This window comes from Argentina silus, assembly GCF_951799395.1.
Source record: "Argentina silus genome assembly, chromosome: 12".
NCBI lineage: Eukaryota > Metazoa > Chordata > Actinopteri > Argentiniformes > Argentinidae > Argentina > Argentina silus.
The window spans coordinates 12913152-12933758 of NC_139666.1; the positions used below are offsets into that span (position 1 = coordinate 12913152).

Here is a 20607-nt window from a genome sequence, read left to right on the forward strand (position 1 = left end):
TTATTTCGATGATGCCATTGTCTCTTATGGAATATTTATTTGAGCTGAAAATATGTGTGTACAGTCAGTGTTTGCCTTGTGATTGTATGTAGGGAAGTATGTTTGAACACAATATGCATGTAGAGAGGTGGGGAACTTGTCACACATGGATTAAGGCTTCGGAAGCGTGATCTCAGAGGGGTTACATAAGAAGAGAGGGGGACTGGCTGTATTGGATGCAGAGAGTCTGTCTGGATGAAGCATATCAGACGCTCCTTTTGGCTCCAGCCCTAGCCCTGTTACATCTGAAGAAGACTCATCAATAAGCTGGTGTGCTTGACTGTCAGTAGCAATAAATCTGAGTTATTCGTTAGTTAAACGTCAAGTTGTGGTATTGCTTTTTAACAATATGTATGATAGGAAGTCATTAATAAAGCAATAGCTACCAGTTAACATGCATAATGTATCACATCATACAGTATAACAGAGTTAGCTGTAGTACTTTAGAGAGTAGTGTATTCAATGTTAAGAAGGGTTCAAAGGTTAAATTGGATCAATATCAGTACAAGTTGTAAATTGCATCGTGTCTCTCAGACTAGTCATTAAATAGTGAATATGGGGAGTCTCTCTCTCTCTCTCTCTCTCTCTCTCTCTCTCTCTCTCTCTCTGAGTTTGTCATAGAGAACAACAGATAGTTTGTGAAGTGAGAATGTGAGAGAATGTGAAGTGAAAAGCTGAGGTGAGTAGAGATGTTTAATTCCCCACAGTTGGCTTTATCCAGTATCTCCATATTAAAAGCAGTTTATTGCTGGTGAACGATAATTCAAAGTGCTTAGAACATTGCTATGTAAGCAGGGAGAATACAGCCTAAACCCCAAGACACTTGTACAGTAGGCTACAAGTAAAATGGTTTGCATTCTCCTCTTGAAAAGATGGTGCCCTCACTGCACAGTCTCAATAAGAACAACCGGTTGTTGTGGCTTATGGTCTCATCTCAACACTCACGCTCATCTGCTTTGAAACGCAACAGTGTTGGTTATGAGAGGTGTGTAATAATGTGGAGCTACATTAGCAGCTAATAGGGATGATTAGGGACCATTAGATGCAGGGCTGTCGGCATGTTGGGAGGCTGGCCATCTTTAGCAGGTGGCCATGGTTGGAGATGAGACAGCACACTTCCTGGATGCATGGGCCCATATGGTTTTCACTGTGCGCAAGCTGTTGTGGTTGTCATGTTAGTGCTGGAGCTGACACACAAATCCAAGGTGAATTTTGTCTCAGTGGCACCTTGAGAGGTTCAATGTAATGCAATGCGAGTGGAAATGACCACACATAATGTGGTTATGGTGTGGTTCACTTACTGCGTGTACATGTGAGTGTGGAGCAGATCGTGCACCATGCCCTGCCCTCGTTCGCAGTGCCATGAGAGATTAATTGTGGGTATTCAGTGGCGAGTGGAACATGTGTCAGGAATGCCTACGAATTACACACTGCTTCGCCAGCCCACGGCTCTAATTAACCAGCAGTGTGGGCACCATGGGGAGATGCTGCCTGCCTGCCACACAGACCAGGAAAACAGGCGGAGGAGGAGGAGGAGGAGGAAGAACAACTATAGAAAATGCAGAGGACGTAAAGCTAAACAATGGCACAAGTGTGGTAGAACAAAAGAAAGAAGAGTGTAACAGGGAACGTCGATGATTAGACTCAGCTTAAGACTAATTGAATTGAGAGGGATTATAAGGTTTGGAGCGTTGGTTTACAGTCAGGTATCTGTGACAGGTTTGCCAGGTGCAATGACGCCATGGGTCAGAACACAGCCGCAGATGAACCTCAGAACCATGACCCTTCACTCATCACCAACATACTGCACCACCTCAGAGAGGCCACTGCCTTGTTGGACACATTTCCTACACTGTACATGTCCATTTACGCATTTCCTGTGTAACACTTTAACTGAGAAGACATACGTATTACAGTGATAAAGTGCAACCATATATGGTTACATGCTAATGCTTGGAAAAGCTGATTATCTGAGTGTTTTTTTAAGATTGTCTTGATAAGGCTGAGAGTGAGGATTTGCAGCAGGAAGATACAATCTGAGGTTGATTGTCTTCGCCTACTTGTTCTATTTTCAGGCATCATACTATTTTGTAATTTCTGTCTAAATGTTGCTGTTCAGCTTTGACCATTTTAGAAACTAGACTGGAAATCATCCAGTTGCTTCATATTTAAAAACATGAAATGTATTGTTTTCCTCGCCACTGTGTTTAATCAAATTTAATGGCTGAATCTGGGCACAGCTACAATAGTATTTCATACTGAATAGAATAGTTGTTGAGTGTATGTCTTTTTTTTTGTATTATAAATAGATTTTTTTTATCACAGCATCTGGATACTTCATTTTAAAGATGAAAGATGCAGTATAGAAAGAGTTTGATTGTACTACAGATTGCAACATACTGCTGTATACAGGATGTCTTTCAGTTGGTGTGTCACTCTTCACTGATAGTGATCTGATCCGTTCCATGGTTGTCTCTCTCTCACACAGCCAAGTCTCCCAGAGCAGCTCACTGGAGGAGGTTCGCCTGGACGGAGACAAGTTTGTACCTCCGCCCCCCCGGAATGTGGAGATGAGACGGGATCCAGTCCTGGGATTTGGCTTTGTGGCAGGAAGTGAGAAACCAGTGGTGGTCCGCTCAGTCACACCAGGTAAACTAGCTTACCTGTAGGTCCTCATATACCGGGTAAACCAGCAGTCCTCCAGTAACACACCAGGTAGATACGCCACCAATGGCCATTATCAACAGGCAGCAAACTAAACCATTGGTGACAGAGATACCTGATAAAAGATGGATACCTATAGATGATTTTCACCTATGAAAGCCATGCTATAGTCATGAATCATCCATATTCTGTGTTCTGTGAGTCACCCTTACTGTATGCTTCATGACCGGAGTGCAAATGATAAGAAGATAAAGAAGAATGGGTTGACCTTATGCAATTTGTACCACTTAACTCTTGTTCCATGTGTCTTCACAGGGGGTCCCTCTGAGGGCAGACTGATCCCAGGAGACGAGATCATCATGATTAACAATGAGCCGGTCAGCTCAGCACCCAGGGAGAGGGTCATTGACCTCGTCAGGTAGGGGAACCCAGCCTTTTCAACATACTGTACAATGCCATGGTAGGTTTAGAGCACATATTGTAACTCATTTGGATATGTATTTTTCCTGAAGTATTATAATGTCTTCGGTTAGTCAGCATTCAACAAATGACTCATTTTGAGTCTGTGTGTGTTTGGTTACATGTGGATTCAGCAGTCAAAAGTAAACATTAAAATATAAATCGTACCTAATTTTCATAATTCTTGGGCAACATGCAGTAAATATCCAGCACGAATGATCTTAAAGAATTAAACCAAAAGAAACAACCCTGCTGGAAATGTCATACTAATAACGCCCTCTATGTCATTTCAATTGCAATGATAACAATTTCCACATAATGTGCAGCTCCATTCTTTTTGCCCGTTACACCACACAGGTCCTATGCCAGTGTAGATTTATCTTCATGGGTTTTATTAGCTTGATGTGCTTGACTCAGCTGAGTGGCTGGCTGTTTGGGCAGTCCTCATATGACCTGTGCTAAAGTCTGACTCTGTACAGTGGATTAGTGCAGTGAAATATGTCCATAAGGAGGCCAGTTCATCACTGTTCCCTAGGCCTAGACTGGGCTCTGTCTCAGCAATAAAATACTGTACTATTAGAAGAGTAACGTGGACCTGGAACATCACAGAAACAGATTGCTATAGGTCATCTTTGTGGGTTTATTTCAACAATAGTCATCTGTTCACTGTACTGTAAGAGGAACAACGCAGGACTGATTACTCGCTCTTCCTGAGTCATCAACGTCCTCTGCACATGGATTTGACATATCCAGTTATAAATCTATAATGATGTTTTTGTTTGTGTGTGTTCTGTCTGGCAGGAGCTGCAAGGAGTCCATAGTGTTGACAGTTGTTCAGCCATACCCGGTAAGTCTTACCACCTTCAAATGTTTCATTCCAAAGATACTGAGTAAAAGCCCTGGGGAATACAGCTCAATAGACTGTTTGTTTGTGATGATTAGTGTGTTGACTCTGTTGACATGGAACATGCCCATATGTCTGTATGGCACTGTAACAGTAGGGCTTGTGATGAATGTGTGCCTGGCTAACTCAAGTCCAAACACTGAACTCTGTCCAAGTCTTCTCATCACAGTGTCAAATCCTAGCATGAGACCCCAGATGAACCTGCTACGTCAACACTTGTTAAAACCAGGGAGGACCATATGGTGATGGATTTACGATGCCATGAGAATAGCTACTGTAATGTTGGTAATAATATGATTCATAAAAAAGGTCAACATGATGGAATTATGGGAATATTACTATCATTTCTATATAAAATCATAATACAATAGATAGTCTATTTTGTTATGCTAATTTAAAACTGAAGTGTGTTATGTTACCTGGGTTTGTGAAATCTTCAGATTAAAAAAATGATGTCCATAAAGACAACGCAAAATGTGTTAAACTTATTCAATTAAATTATTTTACAAATTGCATACTTCCAGCAATAATTTGTTCTAATTATGTTTCTCAGTAGTGTGTCAGGGGAAATAGCCTGATAAGTGTTATTTAACTGGAATCTGCTTCAACTTGAGAAGTAGCTGACCCTGAAGAAAGAAAAAAAGGATTCCAGAATCCCCTAAGACACAGAACAACCAGGAGACCAGGTCCTATAATCCAGCCTGTAATTGTTCTCATTTATCAGGCATAGCTGGGCTGGCTCAATGACACAGCCACCAATGGGGGTGTCCTTCCTTCCACTCACACCCTTATACCACTAGAATCATATTATTACGGTTACACGGGGAAATAGGGGTTTCTAATGAGAATGGTGTTAGATGAACTGCAGCATGTCCTAGTAATGTCATAAACGCACATTTCTCATCACCCACAGAGGAAATAATGACTGTAGCTTTTCTGAAGGAACAGAAACCTTTGACCAACTGTTTTTTTTCTCTGTTTTCTCTCTGCTTTCTCTAAGTCACCCAAATCTGCATTCATCAGTGCAGCCAAAAAGGCCAAGTTAAAGTCTAATCCGGTCAAAGTCCGCTTTGCAGAGGAGGTCATCATCAACGGTCAGGTCCCAGTAAGTAGAACATCACACTCTGATTCATTTACTACTGTACATGTTAGTGTCCTCCGAAGGCTTAACATGTCCAATGGCATCACAACTGACCTGGTATTTTCACTTTTCCAAACATGAAAAATATGACGCACACTTACTCACACTGTATTTTAACCATTCATGTACACATGTTCTTGTTATTACCCACTGTGACAGTTTAACAGTTTCATCTCCTGATCAATATGTTAAGTATTATCCTTATATCAATTTTATTATAATTTTCAGGAGAGTGTGAAGGACAACTCGCTGCTGTTCATGCCAAATGTTCTGAAGGTGTACCTGGAGAATGGACAGACCAAATCATTTAAGTTTGACAGTAACACATCCATTAAGGTATGCACAGTGTGTGTAATGTTCTAGGAGACATTGCATAATCAAAAGTGATTGTTAATTTAACCTTACATCAGTCATAGTGGTATGTAGTCCACTTATTAATAGATGTGTTAATTCCTTTGATCACTGTTGCATACAGTATTATCTTTACTTAATTATGATTCAGTAAGTGTCAAAACCTGCATAACACAAAGCACTCACACTTGGCAAATAAGCTTTAACATAATTAAGCATGCAGAAGTCAGAGCTTTTCATCGTGTATTCATAAAGAGAACACTCTCTAAGTGCTTTTTTTGTAAGTACATTAATGTTATGGAACAAAATTCACAGAATGTCAAGTTATACACATTTCTTGTTATGCATTTTAAGAGTCCTCCATTTGCATTTTAAGAGATGAAAACCCATATACATATACATATACAATTATAAAAATGTTGCATGTACAATATTGCACTATAGTAGTTCATGATACAGTAGTTCATTTTAACAACTAAAAATATTCTTTCTATGATTTATCTATAATGCAGAAGAGTTCCTTGCATAGGCTTTCTACTTGCACCTTGTTCACGTGGTGTTGTTGTGAGTGCCTCGCACGTGGTGTATTAATAATAAATGTTGTCTATGTAAAAGGATGTCATCTTGACCCTGCAAGAGAAGCTGTCCATTAAAAGCATCGAGCACTTCTCCCTGATGCTGGAGCACCGAGCCGAGGGCACCGCTAGCAAGCTCATGCTCCTTCATGAACAGGAGATGTTAACTCAGGTGAGACACACCCTAAGGGTAGACCGGTAGGGGCTGGCTCACGGATGGATAGTCCCTCATTCAGTTACAGTGTAATCAAATATGACCTGGGCTCATTCACATATAGTGTGACATGGGTGGGCTTGTGATTAAATAGGAAAATGATAGCGGTAGGGTAACTGTGACTGCAGATGGAAATGATTATGATATGATGGTGTTGTATAGTCTTGAACCCCTATCCTATATGATACAATAGCAAAACAAGACTGTATACACATATTCATTCTATTGTACAAACAGAATACTGCTATTACTATCTCCTATTGAATGATTAGCATTCTGATCTTACATGAGACTGCTTTCAATTACATAAAACATAAGCCATAGTCTATATAACCCTTCATTTATGTTAGCTGGGTTCATGTTAGCAACATTAATGTTGCTCCTGTACACAACATATAGAGCTACTGCTATTGTCTGTTGTCGGTCTGTGATCAGATTTGTAGACACCAGCATTGAAACGGCAGTATCTTCTGGCTTCTGGATGAATTAGTCATGCCATGGATGTCTCATCACTAATAGGTCCTTCCTTGTCCTTGTCCTATGACCCAAGGTGACACAGAGACCAGGGTCACACAAGATGAAATGCTTTTTCCGCATCAGCTTCGTCCCAAAGGACCCTGTGGACTTGCTCAGGAGAGATGCAGTGGCGTTTGAATACCTCTATGTTCAGGTGATTACCAACATGTATTAGACAACGGTGTGATGTGCTGTACATCCACTACTGTATGTTTCTTACTTTAGCAAATTACACATTCTTTAGATCATTTATCATATTAGTCATTACTGACTATCTTTTACACATATTTATTCTTAGCTCAGGAGTAAAACATTGTGAACATAGTGTTTATCATTGACCCTGGAGTTATGATCTGAATTCTGCTATCAGGGAGCCAAATATATGGCCATAGATGTCTTGTCCAGTACAGTCCTGTATATTATGTTTCATGGTCAGTAAGAAGAGTCCAAGCAGTGTAACCTCGTCCTGTCCTCTCCCTCTCCTCCAGAGCTGCAATGACGTGGTGCTGGAGAGATTTGGGTCAGAGCTGAAATACGACACAGCCCTGCGCCTGGCTGCCCTGCAGATGTACATTCTCACCATCAACACCAAGCAGTCCCAGAAAGTCTCCCTCAAGTACATTGAGTGAGTGGCCTGTGTTTCACACTGCACCCAGGCCAACGTGGGCTTACCTGTCTCCTAGCTACAGGACTGCACACATGGCACTCAACAGTCTCACATGTTGTTGTTTTTCCGAGCCTCTCTTGCTGTTCTTAATAACTGTGCTTTGTTGTGGCCCCAGCTGATTGTGAAGCCATTTCACCACCAGACTCCAGCTCTCACCCCCCTTTTGAATTTAAATGAGAACGGCTGTATCTAACTGCCACAACTAACTGCAACAAATGAATGACAGTCATGTCAGATAATTAATGATTTGTTCCTGTTTTTTCTATCGTAAAAACAGTATGTAATTAATGAGGATATTGATTATGATTGACAACCTGTTGGTTAATCAATGCATCCTCTCTGTATAAAATGAAAAATTACTGTGGCCAAGAATGATGACTGTCTTCAAAGAATAGATGTCATTGTCAGTGTAATAGATCTATGATGCTCCCTAGGAGGTCTTATTCTGTGTAACCCAAATGACTGTGCTTTATGTTCCACAGAAAGGAGTGGGGTCTGGCTCTGTTCCTGCCTCCTGCTGTACTTTCCAGCATGAAGGAGAAGAACATCAAGAAAGCCCTCACACACATTCTCAAAACTAACCAGAATCTCGTGCCTCCTGGTAAAAAGGTATAAAGCTATATTTTCTCATCCCGTCTGTCTCTTGTTTCTACTTCACCCTGACACAGCACATTGGAAAACACTGCCACCTTGTGGAATACTAACTGAATTAAGAATATTTTCAGCAGTTGTCATGCTCTGTTAAGTCGCCCATGGTTGGATGATTCAACTCTTTACTGTGAGGAATTATACCACCAGAGCTTTTGATTTGAAATTCCCTGTGTACATCCATACAATTTCAGTTAATTTTGTTTTTTGTTCATTTCTTTTCGTTTGTCTTTCAGCTGACAGCACTGCAGGCAAAGGTCCACTATCTGAAGTACCTCAGTGACTTGAGACTGTATGGAGGACGGGTGTTTAAATCAGTACTACTGGTAAATGAGCACCACCTTTTCTCTGAGTTCATGCCATTCAAAAGATGTAATAATATGTCATCATATTAACAAGCTGATGGAATAAGCAGTGTGTTTTATTAAAATGACCCACTCTCTGCCCTCTGCTCACAGCAAGGAGAGAAACATACAGAGGTGACACTACTGGTGGGGCCCAGGTATGGCATCAGTCATGTGATCAACACCAAGACCAACCTGGTAGCCCTGCTGGCTGACTTCAGCCACGTCAACCGGATTGAAATGTACACAGAGGACGAGAAAAACGTCAGGGTGGAACTGCATGTGCTGGATGTCAAGGTAAAACATACCCTTCACAATAGACATAAACTACTGCTTAATGTGTTTTCTATGCAATGGTTTTTAATTGGTTTGTTGAGATAATACATATTAGCCAGGCAGATTTCTACTTCAGTGAAACAAATAGAGTAACTGAGGCTGCAGTCTTGATTCAGCATGCTGCAACCTCATTCTACAGGCTACAGTTTCCATTTAGTGCGTGTTCAATGCTGTCTGCTTATCTCCCTGTTCTACAGCCCATCACTCTGATAATGGAGTCTGTTGATGCCATGAATCTGGCCTGCCTGACTGCTGGCTACTACAGACTACTGGTGGACTCTCGCCGCTCCATCTTCAACATGGCCAAAGGCAACACAGGGAACATAGACACCGGTGAGTCTCCACTGCCATATATATATATAGCCAACCGAGTATTGATTTGATTGTTTGGATGGTTTCCGTTGTAGTCAGAAACCAACCCATGTGACACTAGACAATCATAATTCCTATTTGGTTTCTCTTCCCAGGCCATGAGGCGAGAGTGAAGCAGAACTACCAGGCCATCGAGTGGACATACAGCACCCCCTGCAGAGGATATGAGGAGCATAATCAGAGGTGCAGTCGAGAATTCTCAGACAGAGACTCAGAGTTCCTGGACCATGGGAGAAGTGAGAGTGAGATGATCTCCCCTGTCTACATCACTGAGATCCAACCACCCCAGCAGCACAACATGTATATGGGAGAGAGGCCAGAGAGGGGCAGCAGGACCCCACACCCCCCGCCTTTCCTCTGTGTACCCAGGGCCAAACCCCAGGACTCCCCCAGGAGCGCCAAGGTCTCCTTCATCTTTGGGGATCCTCCTCTAGACAGTGTAAACCCCCAGAATCTGGGCTACCAGAGGCTGATGGACGAGGGTCCAGAGATTGTAGATGACCATAATCCCATGTATAAGAGACTAGAGGAGGACTATAAGACCATGGACCCCATCATGGATGGAGAGGGGTACCAGTATGCCGCCAAAATCTTCGGCACCACCGAATGCATCGAGGAGCCATTGCTGCGGGACATCTGCTATGCGGAGACCACGGACGATGCGGAGGACGAGGATGACATCAGCTGCGAGGAGGACATGAGCATAATGGGAGACATGGACAAGCCCACTTTCCTTACACTCTCGGGATCCAGCGATGACATCATCGACCTGACCTCCCTCCCCCCGCCACCGGAGGGAAACGATGAGGAGGACAATGATGTGCTGCTGCACTCCCTCAACTTGGCCATTGCAGCCCCTCCGCCAGGGTTCAGAGACAGCTCTGATGAGGAGGAGCAGCATGGAGCCCAAGGGGCAGCCCAAGTCAGGAGGGGCCAGGGGGCACGAGACGACATCCCTGTGTCTCTCATTGACTCAGTCCCCACCCAGGGAGAAGGGGTAGAGGGGGAGGACGGGCCCCTGGACGATGCTGTCGTGTCCACCTTACAGGCTCTGGAGGCCCTAGCAGCATCTGAGGAGCAGAGCCACCCGCAGTCAGAAAATAGCACAGGTTCTTCTTATACTATTGTAACGTTTATTCATTAATACCACGCAATGTTCCAGCCATTCACTTTTGATTTGTTGTTGTTGATTTTTCAATAAAAACCCATTTTGTTCAATGTTTCCATTTTGTTTGAGCATTGTTTCATTCATTTGAACATAAACATTGCTGTATCTCACTCATTTTGGTTCAGAGCCTATATGTTGTTGTTTTGTTGAGTATTTTATTTTATCATGTATGTGCAATGACATATATGCATTTCAATCCACAGTCTTCATTTGTTTTGTACAAATATGCACCATTATATGATATTTATGAGGTGCATCAGATGAAGATGATGTTAATGAATTGTCTGTCTCTCTGTGGCTCACAGGTGTAGAAATATCACGGGCTTTTAGCCCTGAGTCCTCCTCAGATTCTGGCAACGAGACCAACTCCTCTGAGATGACTGAGAACTCAGAACTAGCTCAGAAACTCTCTGAGAACCACCTGAGGATGTATGTGGCTACAGCCGACCATACCCTGACGGAGGAGAAGACAGAGTTCCCCATAACTCCATGTGAGGGCAGGGCCGTCCAGGCGATTCAGTACAACCCTGAGGAGTCCCAGGATGAAGAGACCAAGTCTTCGGCTGCGTCTTCCTCCCAGATCCTCCACTCAGACGGGGGAGAGATGGAGCCAGAGACCATGGAGACTAAATCACTGACTGGCTACTTCAGTAAAATGCACATGGGTTCACTAATGAACAAGCAACCAGGGAAGCAGGGTGAGGCTGAGGGCAGAATTCAGGGAGATACCAGTGATTCCACAGAAAAACGTCACATCAACGCCCAAACCCCAAATAGAGAGGACCTTCCACCACACCTTGTGGGAAAGTATAATGCTTTCACTGTGAGGGATTCTCAGTATATGAACCAGCTTGACTTGGGGCGAACGCCATTTCCATATCGAGAGAAGCCTCAAAGATGGCAGCGAACCACTGAAAACAAAATGGCAGACAATCTCTCCCTAGATTGTGTGAGTGACTCACATGCCTCCCACACTGACAGAGTAACAATAAAGAGAGACAAACAGGACTGTGATGAAAGAAGCCAGCAGTTAGACATTCATTTACGCTCCCCTGCCAAAGACACCCACAATCCTGAGGAAGACAATTCACAGAGTAACGAGCAGCAGCAGCAGCAACAGCAACAGCAGAACAAGATGCCACAGGCTGAGCAGGACGTCACGCGGTTATATGAGTATCACCTGAATAAGCGTATGTCGTCCATCCAAAGCGAGGGCATCCATTCTCTCCAGAGCTCTCAGTGCTCGTCCATTGACGCTGGCTGTAGCACAGGCAGCAGCAGCTGTGTAACACCCATGGACTCTCCTCTCTGTGCTGCAGAAAACATGCACTTACTCTCCGAGTCCTCACTCAAGGGTCTGGGCTACATGAGTGCTGAGGAAAAGGCCTATGGTGCTCCAGGCCAGGGGATGCAAGGCAAGGTTAGCCATCACAATATGGACCCCACTCTGCTCAGGAAGATCCATGCAGCAACTAGTGCAGAGCCTGGGTCCGGCACCATGCGAGATGGGTGCCACCGGATGCCCAAGATAAAGGAAACCACAGGTACAACTAAACAGAGCAGTGCTTCCTTTGATGTCTATGGGTTTAACTGGGCATGCTAAACACAATGAGGCAGTAGCTAAATTATTCAGTAGTAGGCACATAATATGCATCAAGGAAACACCATGCCAACATCAAAGATTGAGATCAGAGGGAAAGAGCATAAAAAGCCTGTCACTAGCAACGACATTTATATATTGCAAATGTATAGTGTGTAAAGCACATTGTTTAAGTGATATTGCTGTGAGATGGCATGAGGCATTCTAAGGCCATACATAAGAATACACAATAGAGACTTGGTAAAAGGGCTGATTGCATCCTTAAGTCAACTTTCCTCATGACTGTGTATTATCATAAGCTCTTATGAAGTTAAGCAATGTTAAGAAATGAAAGGCTCTAATGATAGCAGAAAAGGGCTATTGCTGATCAAAGCGTGTGAGTCTGGGAGATGCTTAATGATTCTCTTTGTTTTTCTACTACCCCTAGTGTAGCTTGCACACAGCTGGAGAAGGCTGGAGGACAAGACTCACCCTCAGTTCTCTCTAACCAGGTCAACGCCACCACCACATCACCACCATCATTAATGAGTAGCACAACGGCCAATGTGACAACGCAGGGCTACCCTGAGCCCCTCCCACATGCCCAGGTTTACCCCTCTAGCTTACCCACTTGTGACCCTGCTATCCTAGACAGCCTCAAGAAGGTGTGCAAGGGACGAATGCTGAGGAGGAGTTGGAGCAGCATAACACCGGGCTCCGGGACCTTTGAAGCGCTGTTGGAGAGAACCAAAGCCACACTGAGTGGGAAGAGCATGCAGAACCTCCAGTCACCGGACACCACAAAACCACAAAGGAGATTTTCTGCCAAGAGCTTGTCCCAGAGCTCTGTAAGCTCTCACTCCTCTGGCACAAAGCTCTTTAGAGGGACCTCCATCCTGCTGCCAGTGTCAAGGGATGCCAAGCAGCTCAGAGCCATGCCCAGTCTGGACACAGGCACCTGGAAGTGCCATGGACCCTTCACTTACTGCTTCCTCAGGAGGAAGACTAACACTGTTGATGATGATGAAGATGGAGGAAACCCTTCACAGCCATTCTCTGGAGGCCAGAGGGCTGAGTTGCCCACCCCTAGTGTTGAGGCAGAGAGTACTGTCTCTCTATATGCCTCTAATGCTGACTCCTCCTCTGAACAGCCCAACATGGCCACTGGTGTGAATGACATGAGCCTCAGTGCCAGACTGGCTCGTGTGAACTCCATGAAGGGGAAGACCTACAGCCTCCCCAGGGGCTTCTCAGATGCACAGAGAGATGTCCTGGAGATGATAGACCTGGTGCACTCCAGTGCAGGCCAGAGAGACGGGGACGAGAGGTCAGAGGCTAGTGAAGCTGACCTATGGAGGTACGCCCAGCTACTCTCCGCGGAGGCCAACATGCTGGGCAGAGCCTGCAGTCAGATGGCCCTGGTGTATGACAGTCCGGAGGAAACGCTGCTCACCCTGACTCACAGCTTCCACACGCTTTGCTGCCTGACACAAGCCTGCATGTTACTGGTGGAGGGCCTGAGGTCCGAGGTCAAGCAGCACGAGGTGGTAGCCAAGGTGGATGATGTCTTCATGAACTATGTCTGTCTGCAACAAGCTGCCCAAGCTGCTTCGGGCAGCTCCCCCAATGACCAAAGGTTGAATGCATTGACACGTCACTCTTCCACCATGTCTGCAATTGTCAACACACTAACTCGCTCACTTAAAACCCTCCTCAACAAGTAAACACGTCTGTCTTTCTGATTAGCGATTTCAAAGCCATACATAAGAGACATGGGTGTATTCTACCCAACCAATGTGAACTGCTGTGACAAACCTTGCCTTGTGTATATTTTGTTTGATATGTAAAGTAAAAGGAATTATATCAATCACAATGAAACTTTTAAAAGAGATTATATTCAGGCCTCTGAGAAGAAGACCATGACACTAAGAGTATATTATCTGATATTACTTGATAGACATGATTTTACCAATTGCTAATCATATTTTGGGGCTTATTGTGTAGACAAACCTTAGAATCTGTATATTATTTGTATCCATCATATATTGTAGGAATATTATGTCACACTCAGTGCATACAACAAAGATAATACAACAGCTCTAGACAAATCAATGCGCAAGACAAGACATTATATTATATGATAAAACGATCCTATGATCTCAATCTTTTACATTTGCTGTATCCAACATAGTTTTATGAATACTTTGCACATGATCACTGAGTACTTTCCTGTTATTTTTGTCAGCACTACTATACCATATTAAAAGTTTAAAAAGTTGAAGATGATTATTGTCTCTTTTGTTATTCTCATGACATTTCTCAAACTAAAGACGTGGATGTGTGGTTGTAATTCATTCACCATTAACATCCTGTGACATAATGTATGATACTTGTGTTAGTTAGTCAGAGTGCAAAACATTAACTTTCACTAGGCATTTTAATTCACTGAGATTGGTCCAAACACTACCAATGATTTTGATTTCAAAATATTTGACAAATATTTGGGTATTTGTTTTAACGCTATTTTCTGCTGACAGTGAGAGGAGCTTTCTCAAGCTTTCCCTACATCCTAAAACCAGTTTGTCATTGAAGTTGCATAATTCATACCACAAACTCTCCTAGACCATGTTTTGTTGTATAACAATCTTGAATGATTTAACGTTTTACCATTTACTCAGTCCTGGGTGATGCTAATGGATTTGCATTAATGATGATGGCCTGTGTTAGTTTGAAGGCTGGAGTGTGTCTGCGCGGTGCCATCTATGATAGTCTACTGAGTAACCTTGCTTGCCAGGCAGGCACACATGTGCACTACAGTATAGCTCCCTTGATACATGGCTGGAAATGATCTTTACTGTGGCTTTACAAGGCTGATCGCTAGATGGAGCTACTAGTAGTGACTGTTAGCCTTTATCTCCTCTACAAAAACATAGAGAAGAAACTATTATGTTGACATTTATATAAAAGAATGTAAAATCAAGCACGCATTATGACATCTCACTCAAAACATATCGATAAAGATGATTACATTGTTATTATATACTGCAGATACTGAACATGATGTAAAAGACAAGCAGTTGTTAATTGTAAATGTATATTTACATATGAGATTAGATTAGCAGAACATGAGCTTCATGAGTCATCTGCCTGTTGTCTTCACATTGTCATGCCTTCCACTTCCACCTAGCCTGTGTCAGTCCCTCTCCCTCTCCCCAGTGTGTTCCGTGGCTCCAGGCTCCTGCCGGCCCATTCTCGTCATCATCGCCACCTGCCGATCTCCACACCTGTGGCTCGTCTAGTCATCACTCATCTGTGTTTTATACCCTGGTTTTCCGTCCACTCTTTGCCAGTTCGTCATAGTACTTCCTACCTATACGTCCCAGCATTTCTAGACTGTTGATTCCTGGTTTCGGATCTACAAGTGTTTTCTGGACTGTGCTTCTGCCTAACCCCTGTTGGATTATCTGCCTTCCCTAGAACTGCATGCCTGTGCCTCGACCCCTGCCTGGATTTCCCTGTCGGATTATCTGCCTTCCCTAGAACTGCCTACCCGTGTATCAACCCCTGCCTGGACTACCCGCTATCCTGCCCTACCTGCCCTGCCTACCTGTGTGCCCAGTCTTCCCTGCCTCCCCGTTCCCCCCAATTCCTTCATTAAATACTCTATTATTTTATACCTGTGTCCAGACTGTGTTCTGCATTTGGGTTCACTAGCTCTGATTCGTAACACGCATGACCAACTGATGGAAAGTTCTTTGTTTGTGTAAACCATGAAAGTTTCACATTCATTTACTGAAAAAGGCAGATCTGAAACTGCACATGAAAGAAGGCTCCAGTAAATATTTTCTTGTTGTACTTTCTTCAAAAATTACATAAGCCAACTACAGACAGATCCATATTTCTGACAATAAATGTTTAAAAAATTTGCACAAGCACAGGCTAGAAAACATTGCATTCACCCACAATCCAATCAATACCATAATGTTATGTGTAATTTGAGAACAATTCAAATCAGTGCAATGTAAAACAAATATTACTTGAATATTACTTAATATAATAATAATAATAATAATAATAATTAATATTTACTATTGTATTTTCACCTCAGGCACATCAAATGTTGTACATATTGAGAGTTGTCTGGTGTTTGACGATGGAGAAGTGATGAGGTCTAAATATATACACTTTCACTAGGCCACCTGTTGCTCTCAGGAACATCACCCTGTGTACCAGAGGCCTATTACAAAACATCTTTCAAATCTCGATCATTTGATCATTCTCAGTGCTTCCTCCATCTTCTTGAAAACAAATCTACAGTACACAGAGAACTTGTATACCACATCATGGTAAGTTTAATTTTCACTTGATATACAATTTGCATAAATACTGTAATTAAAGTATCTCCTGGTGACATACAGTACAAAGGTATATTGTGTAACAAAACAATATATAGCATTGTAACAAAATAACAGAGTTAAGGAAAATTGAGAATCCCATTCTAAAAAGGAAATAGAATATGATAGTGCCTTTTTGTTTAAATAATTTTCAACCAACAACTCTACAATGGTTTTGTTGTTACAGTTTGTACTAGTCATGTAAATGTGCACTTATATTGAGTATACTCTATTATACTCAATAATAATGTCTTGTAATTAGAGAGAGGCTGAGGCACCAAACAAAAATACATCATTACCATTAACTCTCTCTGATAGTAATGAGAATGTTCCTTTCCCCCTCCCACCAGAAGACAGAGTGTGTGTTGTTACAGATGTGTGTGGTGCTCCTGGGCCTGTGGTGGTCCTCCATACTGGCAGCTGGTGCCTGGTACCCAAAAACCCTGCCGTGTGACGTCACTCTCGTCAACAATAGGAGTGTAGTCACCGTAGACTGCACCGAGAGAGGGCTCACCTCAATTCCTAAAGGCATTCCCGGAAACACCACAAACCTGACCCTCACCATCAACCACATCCCTAAGATAAACTCATCCTCCTTCCAGGGGCTGGAGAACCTCACAGAGATTGACATGCGCTGCAACTGTGTGCCCATCAAAATCGGCCCCAAGGATCGCATATGCACTGCGAGTGTAGTCATTGAGAACGACACATTCAAGGGCCTGAGGAATCTGAAGGCTCTGTACCTGGATGGTAATCAGCTCTATAGCATTCCAAAAGGCCTCCCTCCAAACCTCATTCTGCTTAGTCTGGAGGTGAATCACATCCATTCCATTCTGAAGGAGAACCTCTCAGATATCAGTAATGTCCAGATTCTTTATCTAGGTCAAAATTGTTACTATCGTAACCCATGTAATGTTTCCTATGAAATTGAGGAGGGAACTTTTTTACAGCTTAGTAACCTGACTCTGTTGTCCCTCAAGTCAAACAACTTATCCTACATTCCCCCCATACTACCACCAAGTCTCAGAGAGTTGTATCTCTATAATAATAAAATTGAAATGGTTACTGAAGAGGATTTTCGGAACTTAACCGAGCTGGAAATCCTTGATTTAAGTGGCAACTGTCCACGTTGTTACAATGCGCCATTTCCTTGTGTCCCATGTCCTCACAATTCACAACTTCAAATTGATGAGAATGCCTTTAAAACGTTGACAAAACTGAGGATATTACGTCTACATAGTAACTCTCTCATATATGTACTTAAACAGTGGTTTCAGAGCTGTACTGAGCTGCGAGTACTTGATCTCTCAACCAACTTTTTAGCAAGAGAGATAACATTTGCTTACTTCCCAGAAGCGTTACCCAACCTGGAGGAATTGGACCTCTCCTTTAACTATGAGCTGCAGAGGTATCCAGCTACCTTGAACCTGAGTCCTGCCTTCTCCTTCTTAAGATCACTCAAAGTTCTTAGACTTAGGGGATTTGTGTTCCAGCAACTGACCTTCAAGGACATCGAGCCTCTGATCTCTTTAGAGAACCTGGAGGTCATTGACCTTGGCACCAACTTTATTAAAATGACTAACCTCACCATTCTGATGCAGCTGAAAAGCTTCAGAATTATCAATTTATCTGACAACAAAATATCGTCCCCCTCTGATGGACTAAACACTGTTGCATTTTCAGGTGGAGAACCCTTACATGGCTCCCCAATGTCAGGTGCAGACCTTTACCAGAGTAGAGAAGTGAGAGAGATTCATTATTTTAGATATGACGAGTATGCACGTAGCTGCAAATACAAGGACAAGGAAGTTGGAACAGTGAATTCATTTGTCAATAGCCAGTGCAGCCAGTTTGGGAAAACACTAGACATTAGTAGGAATAATATATTCTTCCTTCACTCTAGATTCTTGAACCTTGGTGAGCTTAGATGTTTAAATCTCTCTGGAAATGCAATGAGCCAAAGTTTAAATGGCTCTGAGTTCACATACCTAACCAACTTACAGTATCTAGACTTCTCATACAATCGTTTGGACCTGCTCTATTCCTCTGCATTTCAAGAACTGAGAAATCTAGTTATTTTAGACATTAGTCACAACAACCACTACTTTGTATCTGAAGGCTTGACACACATGCTAAATTTCACCAGCAATTTGCCAAATCTTAAGATACTATTGATGAACTACAACAAGATCTCTACCTCAACAAACACAGAGCTGGAGAGTCTTTCTCTGGAAAGATTAGAGTTCAAAGGCAATCGTTTAGATATGTTATGGAGGGATGGCGATCTAAGATACATCAACTACTTCAAAAAACTAGTTAATCTAAAGATCCTTGATATCTCTAGCAACAACCTCAACTTTATTCCCCAGCAAGTGTTCAGAGGCCTGCCAGATAAACTCACAGAGCTCTACATCAAGAACAACAGACTGAAGTCTTTTAGTTGGGAGAAGCTGATTACTCTTCAGTCCTTGCTGGTTTTAGATCTTGGTAGAAATAGTTTAAAAACTGTTCCCCAGCTCGCCAACTGTACCAAATCTCTCCAAAAGCTCCTCTTAAGTAAAAACCAAATATCAAAACTCTCTCAGTATTTTCTGAAGGATGCCTTCAGCTTAAAGTATCTGGACCTCAGTTTCAATCACATCCAATACATTGAACAGTCGAGCATTCCAGACAATGTTGTCAATCACATGGACATGTTACTGCTGAACAATAACAGCTTCCTGTGCACCTGCAATGCCACTTGGTTTGTTATGTGGATCAACAATACTATAGTGAATATCCCCCGGCTGGCCACAGATGTGACCTGTGCTGCACCAGGTGCACAGAGGGGCAAACCTGTCATCTCTGTGGACATGCATGCCTGCCAGCACCACTTCCTGTCCATCTTCCTTTACATCCTACTGACCTCCCTGGTCCTCAGCTTCGTCATCCTCTCAATATCCAGCCACCTCTTCCTCTGGGATGTCTGGTACATCTACCACTTTTGCTTGGCCAAGATCAAAGGCTATGGCCGCCTGTCCTTGCAGAGCACCACCTATGATGCTTTTGTGGTGTATGATAAGACGGACCCAGAGGTGTTGGAGTGGGTGTTGCAGGAGCTGCGTGTTAACCTGGAGGACCATGAGGACCATCCCCTGCAGCTGTGTTTGGAGGAGAGAGACTGGATCCCTGGGTGCCCCGTAATCGACAACCTCTCCCAGAGCATCCATCAGAGCAAGAGGACTGTCTTTATACTGACCAACAAGTATATCAGGAGCGGGAACTTCAAGACTGCTTTCTACATGGCCCATCAGCGGCTTATAGATGAGAAAGATGATGTCATCATCTTGATTTTCCTGGAAAAGGCACTGTGTCACTCTAAATACCTGAGACTTAGGAAAAAGCTTTACAGTCGGTCAGTGCTGGAGTGGCCATCAAATCCTCAAGCACAACCATACTTTTGGTTTTGCCTGAGGAGTGTACTGGCAACTGACAGTAAAAAACAATACAGTAATCTATTTAAGGAGACTCTTTAAAAAGAAAAAGACAAACCTCCTATGATTCCACTAGTTTTGTAATTGTGGCTTTGTAGCAATGAGGCAAATATCAGTGTTTCTGAATGTTAATTGTGACAGTCATTGTAAAATTCTGATTTAAATGCACTTTGTATTAAAAGGTTATACCTGTACTCTGCATTGTAATTACTATATTAGCAACACTGTATTTGATATGTTGCTACATAAAGTACAGGTTAGTATGACATATATACAGTATATACAGTACCAGTCAAAAGTTTGGACACACCTTCTCATTCAATGGTTTTTCTTTATTTTTATTATTTTCTACATTAGATTAGATTAATGTTGAAGACATCACAACTATGAAGGAACACATATGTTGATATTTTTTGTTTACTACATAATTTTTTAGATTCTAGATTCTTCAAAGTAGCCACCTTTTGCTTTGCAAGTTTGTGTCCAAACTTTTTACTGGTACTGTATATATATATATACAGTACATATATATATATGTGTGTGTGTGTGTGTGTGTGTGTGTGTGTGTGTGTGTGTGTGTGTGTGTGTGTGTGTGTGTGTGTACGTGTGCGTGTGCGTGTGTGTGTGTGTATGTGTGTGTATGTGTGTGTGTGTGTAATAACACAAACCCCTCAATTCCATTACCATGCAATTAGCAAAGTACTACAGTATGTAACAGCATGGTAATATGATATTGTTGCTACGGTAGAGTACAGTACTGTAA

At 42.7% G+C, this 20607-nt stretch overlaps 2 protein-coding genes across 2 annotated transcripts in view; both read left to right on the forward strand.

Annotated features, from left to right (window-relative positions):
* LOC310813623 (FERM and PDZ domain-containing protein 4-like) overlaps positions 1–13701 on the forward strand; it is a gene marked incomplete at both ends in the record, with an annotated part of 24008 nt that extends 10307 nt beyond the window's left edge. Inside the window, 15 exons of the mRNA XM_083682682.1 lie at positions 2528–2688; positions 3019–3121; positions 3964–4009; positions 5067–5171; positions 5436–5543; positions 6174–6305; positions 6898–7017; positions 7352–7488; positions 8013–8139; positions 8415–8504; positions 8637–8819; positions 9056–9191; positions 9326–10339; positions 10704–11942; positions 12431–13701. Of these exons, the coding sequence (XP_083538808.1) occupies positions 2528–2688; positions 3019–3121; positions 3964–4009; positions 5067–5171; positions 5436–5543; positions 6174–6305; positions 6898–7017; positions 7352–7488; positions 8013–8139; positions 8415–8504; positions 8637–8819; positions 9056–9191; positions 9326–10339; positions 10704–11942; positions 12431–13701 (4972 nt within the window). The remainder of the gene's footprint in view (positions 1–2527; positions 2689–3018; positions 3122–3963; positions 4010–5066; positions 5172–5435; positions 5544–6173; positions 6306–6897; positions 7018–7351; positions 7489–8012; positions 8140–8414; positions 8505–8636; positions 8820–9055; positions 9192–9325; positions 10340–10703; positions 11943–12430) is intronic.
* Positions 13702–16745: 3044 nt separating this feature from the next.
* On the forward strand, positions 16746–19886 carry LOC310813297 (toll-like receptor 7; the record flags this gene model as incomplete). Its single annotated transcript, XM_083682184.1, has 1 exon — positions 16746–19886. The coding sequence occupies one exon, from the start codon at positions 16746–16748 to the stop codon at positions 19884–19886; it is 3141 nt and encodes a 1046-aa protein (XP_083538310.1).
* Positions 19887–20607: the final 721 nt, after the last annotated feature.